The sequence below is a fragment of the Ursus americanus genome, chromosome 24 (genome assembly GCF_024610735.1).
Source record: "Ursus americanus isolate L20-20 chromosome 24, mUrsAme1.1.p, whole genome shotgun sequence".
Taxonomy (NCBI): Eukaryota; Metazoa; Chordata; class Mammalia; order Carnivora; family Ursidae; genus Ursus; species Ursus americanus.
In genome coordinates this window covers 1,022,900-1,039,143 of record NC_142150.1, presented here as the reverse complement: position 1 = coordinate 1,039,143, position 16,244 = coordinate 1,022,900, and the positions used below count along the sequence as shown (strand labels likewise).

Below are 16,244 nucleotides of genomic sequence, written 5' to 3'. Positions count from 1 at the left end.
GAAATTTAACATAAAATGTATTGGAGATTACATTCCATTTTAAAATCCTTATTCACATCTTTTTGGTTCCTCCAGTTTTTGTCCCCAACCCCCTCTGCATTCCAGCTGCTTCTCTTTCTGATCAAACAACCAACCTTAATTCTCAGTTCTTTCTGGAAGTCTGTGTTAACTGCTCCAGGAGTCACCATAGCTCCCAGCTCTAAACCCACTTTACTACTTAATTACTGAAGTATCTGGGATGTTAATTTATAATGCCTTTTCTTCCCAGCTAAATGATTCTTCTACAGGAGAGGCAATGTAGTGTGGTGGGCAGAGAATTAAAATGCCATATCTCAACTGTACTACCTGCTAACTGAGTGAATTTGGGCAAGTGATGTTACCTAACTTTGCTGAATCTCAATTTTCTTATTCATAGCAAGGGAAATAGAAATACCCTGCTTACCTCCTAGGGCTGCTCTGATGACAGATCAAGAAAACATATGTAAGCATGCTCTGTAAATCTTTAGGACATATATTCACTACAAGATGACTTCACAGTGTTGATCACATATCAGGTGTTCAGTAACACTCAAATAGACTGGCTTGATTTACATATTTCACATATATAATCTAAAAGGTTTTGAGCTTGTTAAAAAGCAAGACTTTATCTTCAGCAGTGGAAGGGTGACTAGCATTGAAAATTAAAAACTGAATAATTTTCATTTGGTTCAAGGAAGCTGTCCTAACAGCTGTGAGCAATGATTATTAAATATGTACTCAAATATTTAGGATTATTAGTCCTTTGTTTTTCTTTTTAGTAAAAAGCATACTTGTGTAACTCTTTTATCTGAAACAGTAACACTTCAAGTACTTATAAGATACATTTCCATCTTCTTCTATAACAGTTACAGCATAAAGCTTAATTAATAATTTATTAGGAATGGGGAGTATGCTGCTATAGCCAGAAGGCATAAGGCATCATGGTAAACAGCTGTGTGACCTTAGCCTATTACCTCTGCCTCAATTATTCATCCACAAAATGGGGATAATATTAACTACCTCTGACTATTACCTGACTATTCTACAAATTCATGGAATGCATTTTTTTTTTTAAGATTTTATTTATTTATTCGACAGAGATAGAGACAGCCAGCGAGAGGGAACACAAGCAGGGGGAGTGGGAGAGGAAGAAGCAGGCTCACAGCCGAGGAGCCTGATGTGGGGCTCGATCCTGTAACGCCGGGATCACGCCCTGAGCCGAAGGCAGACGCCCAACCGCTGTGCCACCCAGGCGCCCCAGGAATGCATTTTTTTTAAGTTTTATTTATTGAAGTAATCTCTACACCCCACATGGGGCTCCAACTCACAATACTGAGATCAAGAGTCCCATGCTCTTCTGACTGAGCTGGCCAGGCACCCCCATGAAATTCATTTTTAGTAATACTTGGTATTTAGTAAGTATTGACTGCGTATTAATAGCAGTAATAACAGTGATATGCTATCACTTTTACCTAAATTGCTATCTAATTAAAGTTCCTAGTACAATTTAGTACCTGGTTTCCATATGGCAAGTAAAACTTTCATACTTACTATATAAAAACTTTGCCAATAAAATCTTGGATTTAGTATTCAAGAAATCTAAAATACCACTGCTTCTACAGAATTAGTAGCAACTCTAAAAATTATATCTTGATCAATATGCAAAAATAAAAACTTCAATAACTCCTTGGATACCTATGTAAGTAGGTCCAAACCCCTTAAATGACACAAGTGCCTCACTACCTGGATCCAATGCATTGTCTAGCATGAGCCCACCATATGCCATGCTTTTACTAAACTAGAGACTACTTCTACATCTGTGCCTTTCCCCTTTCAACTACCTAAAGACCTCCTCCTAAAAACCTAGTTCAAGAGCTTTTCCTTCTTGGTGAAAACCCTTCTTAACCACTTGGTCACCTCCTCTTTCGTTTCTCTACCACAGCAAGATAGAGGCCTTTATTTCTATATTTACATTTGTTTACATGTCTGTGTTTTCTATGAAACTGAACCGAGTGCAGAAACCACACTTTTTTCATCTCCACGTCTCTACTGCAGTGTTGGGTAGAGTATAAAGGGTCAATAAATATTAAATGAGTAAGTGAACAAACATACCCACCCCCAATTAACTAATACAAATTTTAATTTGAAAAAAACTCGACATTTTCAATTTTATTCCAAGTTAAAAAAAGTATCAACTGCAGAACAGAAAAACAAATCAGGATTTAAAAGCAAACAACTTTAATAAATTGACTTCTCTTACCTTTTTGAAGAAAAAGTGATTTGCCAAGTGGTTCAATACCATGGGGTTGCTAGGATCAATAGTATAGGCTCTGGAAAGAAGCTGGACACCATTTTTGATGGAATCAGCCTAAAAGAAAAACAATGACAACAGCGTCATTACTTACTTAGCATTTTTCTCAAAGTTTTCTTTATAGTCTGAAGAAATAAGGTTATATAAATCTAAGTTCAGATACCAAAATATAGCTCGTTTCAGTTAACCTTCAGCAGGGATAAAAAAAAAAATTTCTAATAGTGAATTAAATTGTTAGAACTTCCCTCACAATCAGCCACCTTTGGTATTTTTATAGATCCTGGCTGTCTTCTTGATGTGGCAGATGTCTGCGGATTACCCAACAGCCAGTTTACCCCCCTTACTGTGTTAATAGAGTCCAGACTTTGCAGCTTGTGATCTTTTAATTTCAGGAAGGAAAATTCCTTCTTCCTCTTCTCAAACCCCAGGGGATGAATGATGATTGATCTAAACCAGTCAAGATAATCTATTTCCCTTCTCTGGGGATCAGCCTAAGGCAGTGGTTCTAAACTGGGGGCGATGTCATTTTTCATTATCACAACAGGTAGGACACGCTGGCATTTAGTGGCCAGAGGTCAGGGATGCTGCTAAACGTCCTACCAATGGGTAGGATAATTTCCCACAACAAAAAATTACATAGCTCCAGAAGTCAATAGGTAGCTTAGCTAAGGCTAAGAAACTCTGACAACCCTGTCTAGACAATTACACACAAGGGGAAGCATGACGGGGATAGAACTGCTCTAAGAGAAAGCCATTTATCCTTTCCCTTTCCTCCCTCTATATAAGGTTGATGAAATAACAAGAGCCTGGAAAGACAGCAGCTATCTTGCAACTATGAGGTGACAGACATGAGGAGGAAAATCCACATACTAAGGAAGGACAGAAAGATGTAAAATTCTGGGTTTGAGGATACTGAGGTGCCAAATCCAAGACCTTAGATAGCTGGTTTGGTAGACGATAAAAACCCTCATGTTTAAGTCACTGCAGTAGGCTTTTTGTTACTTGCGATGGAAAGCATTCCAAACTGACAAACGTCGTACAACTGCTTACCTGAAATTCTGAAATTCAAAAACTTCTTAAAAAACAAGTTGTTTGGTAATCTTAGAGCAAGCTTACATGGGGGCAAAACTTTACCTAAATTGTGGAGTTATCCTATTAGTGTGAACAGTCACTCATTCCAACACAGAAATATAAGTTTGCATTTGGGGTGGTGTCCTAATACCTGGGTGTTAGATATTATGCAGTGCAGGCATCATATGACATTTCTATTATCTGCAATCTTGACGTCTAAAACACTCTGGTCTCAAGAGTTTTAGATAAGTATAGTGAGCCTGACAGATCAGTCACGAAAGAATTTTTTCATTCACATACCTCTTTATTGTTGAGTTCTAGTACAGCCAGTCCAACCAATGCTCCCACACATTTGGAATTGAGTTCCAGGGCTCTGCTGAATGCCAGACGAGCTTTCTCCAGTTTGTTAAGTTTCACAAAGCAATGGCCCATTCCTAAACGAACTTCCGCTAAAAAAAATAGTCAATCTGTCAAACTGGGACATTTTTAGGGTTTGAATTAAACAAAATGATTAAATATTCTCTTTTAGTTGCAAAATCTCAAAATTAACCTCAGTATAACTACACTATAAAATCTTTTGGTATATCATGAATTTAGTTTCAGTGGATATTATACCATACTGCCCACCCCCTTTCTCACCATGAACAGAATACCTACAATACTGGTATTTTTCTTGCACTCCTGGCTACACTGTACCTTCAAGATCTAATTTTCAAAGAGCAATTTTTAAAGACAGCAAAAAGTTTCATGAAGGCATTCAACATTGTGACTATGTGCACATACTGTCATTCCCTTCAGAGCTATGCTTATACTTGCTACCCAACTTCAAGGCCATGCCAAAACTCCACCATGTTCCCATGAAGGGCCAACCTCCCCACTGGTCACTGGATCTTACCCTTCTCATCTATTTAAGGACACTGCTCCAGCAACCGTCTCCTATTTTTCCTGCATTATCAAATTTTCTCTCTCTACTACATCATTCTCATATACATACGTTCTCCCATCTTAAAAAAAAAAATCCTCTCTTGATTCCATTTCCCTTTCCAATTGTCAACCCATTCCTATTCTTCCCTTGATAGTAAAACTGCTTGAAAGATCTAGCTATAGTTGCTGCCTCTCTAACTCTCCTTTTCCATTTTCTCTTAAATGTATTCCACCGAGGATCTCACCCCCACCATTCCAGTAAAACTGCTTTTATCAAGGTCACTAACGATTACTATGCTGCTGAATTCAATGGTCAATTCTGGGTTCCTATTTTACTTGACCTAACAATAGAATGGGACAGTGTCTGACCCTGTCCTGGAAACATTTTACATTTGACTTCAAGGACATTGCCCTTACTCTCTTTTCCTCTTACATCTCTGGCTGCTCCTTCTCAGGCTCCTTTGTTGGTTCTTCTTCATTTCCCTAACCTCTACAATGTCACAGTGCCCTAGAACACCATCCTCGGACCTTTTTCTATCTCTACTCACTCCCCTGGTGACCTCATAGTTTCATGGCTTTATGTACCACCTACATGTTGATGACTTCCAAGTTAATTACTTCAGCTCAGACCTCTTTCCTGAACAACAGCACTCCTGACCTCTCCACTTGTAGGTCTAAAAGGTATTTTAAAATTTTCATGTCTAAAACTAATTTGTCTTGAACTATTTTCCAGATGTACTAAAATGTAACTCTACTCTTACAAGGAGTTACCCTTTGATTCCTCCTTTGTCTCATACATCACATCTACTCTGTCAGTTCTTCCTTCAAAACATATAGATTCCAATCACTTGCTCCTCTACTATTACCTAGTGCAAGCCGCAATCATCTCTGACCTACACGACTGCCAAAGCCTTCTACCTGGTCTCCCCATTTCTGTCCTTGCCCTCCTGACCCACTCTAGTCTCAACCCAGAAGCCCAAATGATCCTTTTAAATATAAGTAAGATCAGGGGCGCCTGGGTGGCGCAGTTGTTAAGTGTCTGCCTTCGGCTCAGGGTGTGATCCCTGCGTTCTGGGATCGAGCCCCACATCAGGCTTCTCTGCTAGGAGGCTGCTTCTTCCTCTCCCACTCCCCCTGCTTGTGTTCCCTCTCTCGCTGGCTGTCTCTCTCTGTTAAATAAATAAAATCTTTAAAAATATATATATAAGTAAGATCATTCATTACTTACTCCTTTGCCCAAAGCCCTCGAGTGGCTTCCTATGTCTATCAAAGTAAAAGCATAAGTGCTTATAATAATAATAATCTATGACGCCTTACATGATTGGTCCCTGGTTCTATCTTTGACCCAATTCTTACTACTTTTCCTCTTCATTTTCTCTCTCCATTCCAGATGGAGAGAGCTTTTTCACCGTTCTTCAAACTTGCTAGACCAACTCTTTTCTCAGGACCTTTATACCTCTTGTTCTCTCTCTCTGGGAATAATCTTCTTCCATATATCTATATGTCTATTATTTTAAGGTCTTTACTTAATTGTTACCATTTTCCTGGTCAACCTTTCTTTTTTTTGGTGGCGGGGGGAGCAGAAGGGGAGAGAGAGAATCTTTTTTTTTTTTTTTAAGATTTTATTTATTTGAGACAGAAACAGAGCATGAGCAGGGGGAGGGGCAGAGGAAAGAGGGAGAAACAGGCTCCCCACTGAGCACAGAGCCCAATGCGGGGCTTGATGCCACGCCCCTGAGCTGAAATCAAGAGTCAGATGCTTAACCGACTCAGCCACCCAGATTCCCCAAGAGAGAGAATCTTAAGCAGGTTCTACACCCAGTGCAGAGCCCAACGCAAGACTTGACCTCACAACCGTGAGATCATGACCCAAATCAAAATCAAGAGTCATATGCTTAACTGACTGAGCCACCCAGGCACTCCCTGGTCAACCTTTCTAAGCAATCTCCCAATTCTTCTCATACACCTTTTCTGCTTTACTTTCCTTTTACTGCTATCTTATGCAGGATATATTTTACTCATTTTATCTTCCCCACTGCAAAATGAATTCCACGAGGGCAGGGAATTTTTTTTTTTTTAGGATTTTTTTATTCATTCCAGAGAGAATGAGTGAGCAGGGGGAGGGTCAGAGGGAGAGAGAGACAATCTCCATCAGACTCCCTGCTGAGTGTGGAGCCCGACATGGGGCTCGATCCCATGACCCCAAGATCATGACCTAAGCCAAAACCAAGAGTCTGACGCTCAATCCACTGAGCCACCCAGGCACCCCAAGGCAGGGACTTTTGTCTTTTTGGTTTACTGCTGCATTCCTTCGGTCTAGAACAATACCTGGCACAGTTGATCAATAAGATTTGTAAATGACTGAGATTTTCAATAGACAAATAGTATAAAGCAAAAAGATTATAATATGATCTGCTAGGGATGCCTGGGTATCTCAGTTGGTTAAGCTTCTGAATCTTGGTTTCAGCTCAAGTCACGATCTCATGGGTCATGAGATCAAGCCCTGCATTGGCTCCATGCTCAGCAGGGAGTCTACTTAAAGATTCTCTCCCTCTGCCTCTCACTCCCACTCATGCATGTTTGCTCTCTCTCTCTCTCTAAAATAAATAAATCTTAAAAAAAAAAAAAAGATCTGCTATTCAGCTTTTGGATCAAACATAATATATTTTTTTAAATTTCAATTCTGTCATTTCAACAACCCCATAGCATCTTTTCACAACTAACTTCCTAGGCAACTGCCAAATCCTCAATATTTTCAGTTGGATCACATATAGCTTAGACTTCAAATAAAGTTTTTTTCTTACCTGGACATCCTGGGTTAGTACGCAATGCTTTCTTATAGTAAGCAAGAGCTCCTCTGTAATCCTTCTTGTTGAATGAAATGCAAGCTTTACCTGTAATAATTTTAAAAAATAAACATGCATTGATTAAAGAACACAAGTCTCACATGTTCTATATAAACTCACCTAAATCCATACATCTCTGAATAATACTTGAAAATGGTGAAAATGATTTCATATTTAAACTTGTTTTCCGTAAGGATATATTAATTTATGCCTATAAATAAAAGAATCCTGTTAAATGGTATAAAACAATTAAAATAGCTTATAGTTGTCCAAATAGACATTGCTTGTTGACTCTTTAGAACTGGATAATAGCTTATTCTTAACTGGTGTGTATATATATATAAATATATATATATATATATATAATTTTTTTTTAATATTTTGAAGTGACTTTAATGGTAAAGGGAATTCTTTCCTTTTTTAAAATTTAAATTCAATTAATTAACATATAATGTATTATTTGTTTCAGGGGTACAGGTCTGTGATTGTAACTTCAAAAGAAACAATGATGTATTGCAGATAGTTTCATTTTTATAAAGTAAAGCTCTTCTACATTGCTGTCCAGCCCAGTCAAAGAAATATATTACAGGCATATGATGAAAGATAGTTTCCTAAGATGGTTGCCAAAAATGACTTACCAAGAAGGGCTGGGATATTATTTGGAGACTGGTTGAGTACAAAATGAAACTGCGCATCAGCCTGATCCATTTTGTCACCTTCAAGTAGGCAGAAACAGGCTCTTCCCAACAAATGGTTCTGAAAAAGTAATATATCATCTTAGACTTGACTTTACCAAGGAGCAAACACAATTTAACATGAATGTGTTACACTAAAATGAAAACCACATAGGAAGGAGGTAGAGTATCACATAAATTCCTCTATCAACTGTAATGTGTTTAAAAACTACCAATGGGCAATTCTTAATTACAAATCAAGAAATTATCCAGAAATGCAAGTCTTCTGTGCCAGGAACAATGACAAAAAGAAAAGTTCATTCTTCCACAATAGCCAAAATATGAAGCCCAGATGTCCATCAACAGATGAATGGATAAAGATGTGGTGTATATATATATATACAATGGAGTATTACTTAGCTACCAAAAGGAATTAAATCTTGCCATTTGCAACGACATGGATGGAACCAGAGGGTATCATGCTAAGTGAAATGAGAAAGACAAATACCACGATTTTACTCATATGTGGAATTTTTTTTTTTTTAAGATTTTATTTATTTATTTATTTGACAGAGAGAGACAGCTAGTGAGAGAGGGAACACAAGCAGGGGGAGTGGGAGAGGAAGAAGCAGGCTCACAGCAGAGGAGCCTGATGTGGGGCTCGATTCCGGAACGCCAGGATCACACCCTGAGCCGAAGGCAGACACTTAACGACTGAGCCACCCAGGTGCCCCATATATGTGGAATTTAAGAAACAAATCAGACAAACACAGGCGAAGGAAAGGAAAAATAAAATAAGATGAAAACAGAGAGGGAGGCAAATCACAGAGACTCTTAATCACAGGAAACAAACAACTGAGGGCTGCTGGAGGGGAGGTTGGTGGGGGGATGGGGAAACTGGGTGATGGGCATTAAGGAGGGCACTTGATGTAATGAGCACTGGGTATTATATGCAACTGATGAAACACTAAACTCTACCTCTGAAACTAATACAGTACATGTTAATTAAATCGAATTTAAATAAAAAATTTTTAAAAATATGCTTGAAATTCACCCGGAGATGACGGAATTACTGACTCAACCTGTGGATAAGTTTTATACATGCTAAATTTGCCCACATTACTTCAACAGTACAACAACCAAAGAAATTCCAATTTTAACAGGGAATTCTTCTTTTGATATTTTTATTATCGACCATGTTATTTTAAGAAAAATTCTTTCCAAAAAAAAAAAAATTCCATTGCCTATCACACACACATTTTACTCTCATGTGGTATTCTTTCCTCTTTCATGAATTCAAAGAAATCTGACTTATTTACCTGATCATACATAATAATTTTATCAGCCATGGTATACAACAGGGTTGCCTGTGTAATAAGATCTTTCTTATTGTCCTTATTCTTTTCCTTCCGAGCCTGTTGTACATAATAGGCTGCCAATGTATCCAAGCAAGTCATCTGGTCTTTCTCATGGTCTCTATAGTCCAAATTGCCATCTATACGTGCTGCTTCCAACAACTTTACAAACTCTTCTGTTTTTCCTTGCTTGTAATATTCCAGCTAAAAGGTAAAGAATCAAATTAGAATTAATTAAAGCATATGTCTATACAAATAGCTACACACAAACATTTATAGCAACTCTGTTTGTAATAGCCAAAAACTGGAAACAACTCAATTGTTGATCAACAGGTGAACAGACAAACAAGCTGTGGTCTATCTGTACAACGGCTGCTGCTCGGCAGAAGAAAGAACCACTGATACATGCTACAATGTGGATAAGTCTCAAGATAATTATGCTGTGTGAGAGAAGCCAGACCAAAGAGAGTACATACTGTAATGATTCCATTTGTATAAAAACTGTAGAACATGCAATCTTTAGAAACAAAAAGCAGATCAAGGATTGACTGAGCACTATGGGGTGTGGGGAAGAGTTTGGAGGAAGGTTTTGGGGGGTGATGGGTATATTCATTATCTTGAATGTAGTGGTGATTTCACAGGTGTGAAATATGCTAAAACTTCTCAAATGGTACATGTCAAATATGTGCAGCTTATTGTAGGTGAATTATGCCTAATAAAGTTGTTAAAAAAGTGATAATCACCATATGTTTCCAAATTACTACTTACCTAGCGATAGTTGATTTCAAACTAAATCAGAGCCCAAGAGAAAAAGCAATAATGAGGGGGATATAGAATTCTAAACAGAAAACTTAGGTTCTGGTTCTAGATCTATCAAAATTATCCATGACTTTGGGCCTGCTGGATAACATCCCTGGGCATCTGTTTCATTCAATAATACTAAAAGGAAGATCCATCATTTATTACCCACCTACTGTGGGCCACAGATTATGCCAGGAGCTTTATATACTTATTTCTAATCTGTATAATCACCCTTAAAATGAATGCTAAGATCCCCACATTTTAGATGAGAAGGCAATCATTTGTCTAAGGTCACACAGCTAGTTAGCAGCCAAGTGGGAATTTGCACAAAGGCCTCTCTAATTCCAAAGCCTATACACTCTTTTCTCTGTAACACTCTACAGCCCACGATGTTTCATCAATCTTACCACAGGTGCACTAACCCTACAATCCCCCATTTTTCCTGTAAGTGCTGCTCAAGGAGGCATTTGTGCTAAAGAAAATCTAAATTCCCCTCTGACTTTAAAAACTGCATGACAAGCATTAGTGGCTGGTTCTCCATAGACCAGGAAAACTTCACACTTCAGAAAGGCACTATTGTCACTAAAAATATTTCTCTGCAAATCCTTATCTAATAAATTCTTAACAGTTAAGCTTGAGCATTGGATATAAGCCCAATTGTAGATCAACTTCTCCTTTCAAGATAATAGGAGGAGCCTCCTATGTATCTTTACACAAAAGGGACCTGGGCACACTTGCTTAAAAAAAATGATCTTAGTATATCCTATATTACAGTACCAGAATAATTTATTATGATGCTCTCATAAAAAGGAAACATTAGGCAGTTGGTGCTGGGGAGAGTGAAGGGTGTTAGAATTTTAGGCTGAGGTGATTCTCTTGAGAATCTCCAGTAGGGTTTATGTTATGGAAGGGACTGAACAGGACAAAAAAGAAGCCTGAGATAAACTTCATCCAAAGGGATTTTGTGAGTTAGCCTGGAATATAATCACCTTCTACACTATTTTATGGGAAAACAATGTTAAGTAACAATGTTTACATGGTAGCACCTTGTCTTTTCTCAGATTATCTACAAATCATAAGCCAGTCTTCACTGAGTAATTTATAAATAATCAAATACACAGTACAGAGTACTATTTAACTTAAATGAATTTTGCTTTTACCAACATATACTAATTTACCAGTGGAGTAGTATATCATTTAGGAAACTGGCCTTCTTATCCCATAAATGGTAATACAATTAACTTCCATACATATGGTACAATTTACTTATCCTGCTCCCAAGCTGGCTATTACTATATCTGAAAATAGAAACCAAATATTTTTCCCAGTCAACATATAAAAAATATTTGTTACATAAACACTGACCGCCAAAGCAATCCATATGTGCAGTTGTGTGTGTTCCTGTTTCAGAATACTGATAACTTCATCTCCCTCCGGTAACTGATCGAAGTCAAGTTCAATGACCTAAAACACAAAATACAGGTTTTGACTCTTATTTCTTCAAATTCACATATCTTCTTTTCTGCTTTTCAGAATATACATCAATATGGATATACATAGGGTTTGTGTTCACTTGCCATAAGGCTGAGCAAGTATATATGTTAAGACATATTTAAGGCACACATGTCAAATAGGGCATATGAAAATATTAAGGTAAAAGCATAGAGAAGCCAACAAATACTGCTAGATGTCTTCAAATCACCAGAACTATAAAATGTTACAAAAGTGTTGCTTACTCAAGAAGAACAAAACAAAACCCTGCCTAACATATAATCCCGGTGAAGTGCAGACAAGCACCCCTGAGACTCTGATGCCATAGGCCTGACTACTTGAGAAGCACAATCCTAGAGGCAATGCGAAGTTGAATGTCACTGGACACATTCATCAGGGAGACAGCATTTGTGTGTCACACACACTCCTGAATGTGGGCACAAAAATTAACAGTAGGCAAATGTTCTGGAATTTGATAGATGATGATGGTCACACAACTTTACAACAATACTACTGAAAACCAGTGGATTTTATGCTAAGTCAGTTATAGCTCAATATTTTATCTCAATCAAACAAAAATGAGAGTATGAGATATACTGGATATAGACAACATCAATGCTGAGGGCTTTACTCAGACAAGCCACAGGGTACCCATGCTGAGGCGAACCGAAGGGGAAGAGGGTTAATTCTATCAGCACACCGTGGCGGGTAGATCTCGGGGTCTCCATTTCGCCGTTGGAGCCGTGTGTGGCGGACACAGTGCACCATGACAGGCTCGAGTTTCTAAGGGATGAAGGGCGACATCCTATGTATCCTCAGGGAAAGATAGTTTGAGCAGCAGAGACCACGGTGACATCAGCGCCCACCTTTTACCTGTGAGGCGCCTTAACAATTTATGCGCACTCTCACACCCCTGCGTCCGACAAATTAGGAAGAGCAGAGTGCTGTCACATACGAACAGGTAGGAAAGGAACTTTCAAGAACTCCTCGGGGTGGCCCCGAGGCTGCGGGGACGTGATGTTGCCAGCCTGAAAAGGGGCAGGAGCTGGGGTAGGAGGTGATTGCGGCTTCGGTCGGGGATTTCGACCTGGGATCCTGGGGGAGAAGGTGGGGATCTCGCTTTGGAGGCGAAGTGAAAAGAAGGGGGAAGGTGTGGATCGTCCAAGTTCACAGTCCCCACCCTCCCCCATACTCGACACTTACCTCGTCAGTGTCCCGGAGGGGAATCTCGATGGAGCCCCGCGACATGATGAGATCAGAAGGCGAGCGGGCGTCTCGCCCCTCCGCTCTGCAGCCGGTACTCCTGGCTTGTGGCTCGTCCAGAGGTTAGCAGCGGCCCCGGCTCAGGTCGTGACTGCCGCCCCGCGGCGCCGCAGGAGCTTGGGCTTCTCCTTCCCGTCAGCCGCTTAAACAACGAACCGCAGACGGCTGCCGGCCACTTCCGTCAGCCCCGCCCCCTGCCCCGGAAGCATTCCCGGCGGGAGGGTCTGTCAGATGGCCGGTTCAGCCTGTGGCTCCGGCGTCTCCTTGACTGTAGGACGCCGGCGTCGAGGTTTTCGTTAGCGGGTCAGATCCTCGGTGGGTCTGCGGATTTTGAATCAGACCCGCACTGGCGCAGCCTGAATAAAAACGCTGAAGGCGTAGCCGACCTACCCGCGGTGGGCGGGGCGACGAATGAGGCGAGGGTTCGGGGCCTGGCCACTGACTGACGTGGGACCTCCGGCCAATTCTGGCAGTCGGGTCTGACCCGGACTCCGCCTCCGCGCCCCGGGCTTGGCCGCTGTCTTCTGCTCCAGATTGCCGTGAATAATTCAATCATTCATTCCTCAGCCCCTCCTCCTTTAGCAGATATGAGGCGCAGTCATGCCTGTGCTACCTTTCTGATCAGTTTAAATATAAATGTTACAATGAATTCTGTAACCTTGTGATAGTTCCGGTATTGTGTGTGTGCGTGCGCGCGCGTGTGCGTGCGTGCGTGCGTGTGTGTGTGTGTGTGTGTGTGTGTCTTTTCGGTTCTTAGGATATGAGAATCTGCTAGATTTGTGATTTTAATAAAATTGTTGAAGAATTTGATTAAACCTGTAATCAGTGTTTTGAAAAAATTACAGAATTTGATTAAATACATTTTAATTACTGTTTTCATTGTAGAACATGATTAAACTGTAGTCAATGTTTTGATTCAATCAGATAATCTGATTAAGTAGATTTTTAAACTTTGTCAGTTTTACGTCCCGAGTGTCTCTCAGATGTAGCTTCTCTTCATCTCACCACCTCCATTCTAGCCCAAACCAGTATCATCACTTTTCTGCCTGGTTTACTGCAGTAGCCTCCCATTTTACCCAATACTCTGGCCACTCGGCTTAAATTCCAGTCCAGCTTCGGCATCTTACACAGTTATCTTTTAAAAATACCAATTTGATGTTTGTATTTCCTCCCAACTCCCTCAAAAACTTTAACCGGAAATTTTGTAAGCCTTTACCTGGAAACTTTGTTAAATTTATGTTTTTGATTAGCTGAGGAGATATTTGGAGCTGTGCTGTCCAACATAATGCCAAGTCTGTAATTAGCCATGTAATTTAAAATAAGCTAGGTGATTTAAAGTTTTCTTTTAGCCACATACAAAAAACAAAAACATAGATGAAATTAATTTTAGTAACGTTTTATTTAACCCAATATATCCAAAATATAACTTTAACATGTAATCAATATAAAAACAGATAATTTACATTTTTTCATACAAGTCTTGGAAATCCAGTATGTACTTTACACCTATATACTTTATTCTTTTTTAAAATTTCATTTTTTAATTTAAATTCAATTAATTAATATATAATGTATTATTGGTTTCGGAGGTAGAGGTCAGTGATTCATCAGTCTTATATAATACCCAGTACTCATTACAACATATGTCCTCCTTAATGTCTGTCACCCCGTTACTGCATTCTCCCACCTCCCTCCCCTCCAGCAACCCTCAGTTTGTTTCCCATGATTAAGAGTGTCTTATGGATTGTCTCCCTCTCTGGTTTCATCTTGTTTTATTTTTTCCTCTCTTCCCCTATGATCCTCTTTTTGTTTCTTAAATTCCATATATCAGTGAGATCGTACAATAGTTGTCTTTCTCTGATGACTTGTTTTGCTTAGCATAATACCCTCTGGTTCCATCTGTATACTTTATTCTTAATTGCTTAATTTCAGTTAGAAATACTGGAACTGTATTAGATTTCATAAAATTTGAAGTTGAAAAGATAGATCCATATACTTGAGTTTTTCCAAACACACTTAAAAAATTTTCAATAACTGAAGCAATTATCAGCTTTAAATTTTAATTAAAAATAAATAAAATTAAAAATTTAATTCCTGAGTTGCATTAGCTGTATTTCAAGTGCTCAATAGCCACATGTGGTTAGTGGATACTGTTTTGGACAGCACAGCAAAGTATTTCCAGGAAATACTGTTTACTAGGTATTAAGGTTTGTATAGTGAGCTTTAAACAAAAGTACACATAGTGCTGAGTGTTCTTCTCCATGCTCAAAACCTCTCTGGCTTTAAAGACACTAGCAATACATTTGAATTAGTCTTTGAGTTACCGACAACCAAAGGCATCCTAACTGATAATACAGACACTATGACTGATTTAATAATAGGAGTATTGATTCAGATTGGGATTTGGAGGAAGTGACATTTAAGTTGCAACTGGGAAGATGAGTAACATTGGGCTAGGTAAAGGTTATAGGGGAGTGTGTACCAGAGAGAGGGAATACCGTGCTAGGGAAGAGCTTGGGAACCTAAAAGAAGGCCAAGTGGCTGGAACATAGAAATGAGGGGGAGAGTAGCATAAGTTGAGGATGAAGACGTTAGAAGTAGCCAGATCATGCCCAGATTTATCCTTGTAAAGCAAAATCGGCTCCTTGCCTTGCTTCCAATATGAATAAGTATAAATGTCACATACCACAGTTAGGAAAAACAAAACACTTTGTGCTCTGAGGTAAGCCAAAAAAGAACAGTGTCATACTATCCATAGTCTCCAAGGTGAATGAAACCTTTAGCCTTTTTCACATGTTTCTGATTCCTTAACAAAAACAATTTAATCACTGGCTTTTGTAATGCTGAGTCTTGTCTTTTATAAGTCTGATGATATGCAATAATTTGGGGGAGTATGGCAATCATATGAGAAAGTTATTTTTTCCATCATGAACCATATAACCTTGGGGTGTGTGCTGAACCAGTCCTTTTAAAGTTGATCTCACTTGTAAACTTTTACAAGTGTTTTTCCAAGAAAACTTTTTTTTTCCTAAATGCTTTTGTCTCTGAGACTTCTTTTGACATAGGATATATTAAGGAATTTGGATTTTATTTTAGGTGCCATGTAACTGAAAAGTTTGAAGTGATGTTTATATGTTTCAATCAGTATGTGTGTGTGAAAGTGAGAGAGAGAGAGAATTGGTTCTGTGGTTTTAAAAGATTGTTCTGGCTACATTGTACAGAATGGATTAGAGAGTGTTGGAGAGGGTGTGGGCAGACCACTTAGGAAACTAGTCCTGGTGACTGTCCAGGTGACACATGATAAATATCTAGGAATAGCTTTAAGGTAGTGGAGGTGGAGAGAGATATATAATATATCTCCATTTCTCTCCACCTCCACTATAATCAATCAAGCAATAAATAAATTTAATTTAATATGGGTCATTGAAAAAGTAGTGTCAGGAAGGGCTTCCAGAGTTCTGCCATGAATTGCTGGGTGAATGAAGTGTCA

At 39.1% G+C, this 16,244-nt stretch overlaps 1 protein-coding gene across 1 annotated transcript in view; it reads right to left on the bottom strand.

Moving 5' to 3' along the window:
* Positions 1-12,945, bottom strand: part of CTR9 (CTR9 component of Paf1/RNA polymerase II complex) — a 28,911-nt gene extending 15,966 nt beyond the window's left edge. The window contains exons 1-7 of the mRNA XM_045796491.2: positions 12,695-12,945; positions 11,366-11,464; positions 9,164-9,403; positions 7,809-7,926; positions 7,129-7,218; positions 3,701-3,849; positions 2,279-2,386 (exon numbers count right to left, since the gene is read on the bottom strand). Coding sequence (XP_045652447.1) covers positions 2,279-2,386; positions 3,701-3,849; positions 7,129-7,218; positions 7,809-7,926; positions 9,164-9,403; positions 11,366-11,464; positions 12,695-12,739 — 849 coding nt within the window. The 5' untranslated portion in view covers positions 12,740-12,945. The remainder of the gene's footprint in view (positions 1-2,278; positions 2,387-3,700; positions 3,850-7,128; positions 7,219-7,808; positions 7,927-9,163; positions 9,404-11,365; positions 11,465-12,694) is intronic.
* Between the last annotated feature and the right edge of the window lie 3,299 nt (positions 12,946-16,244).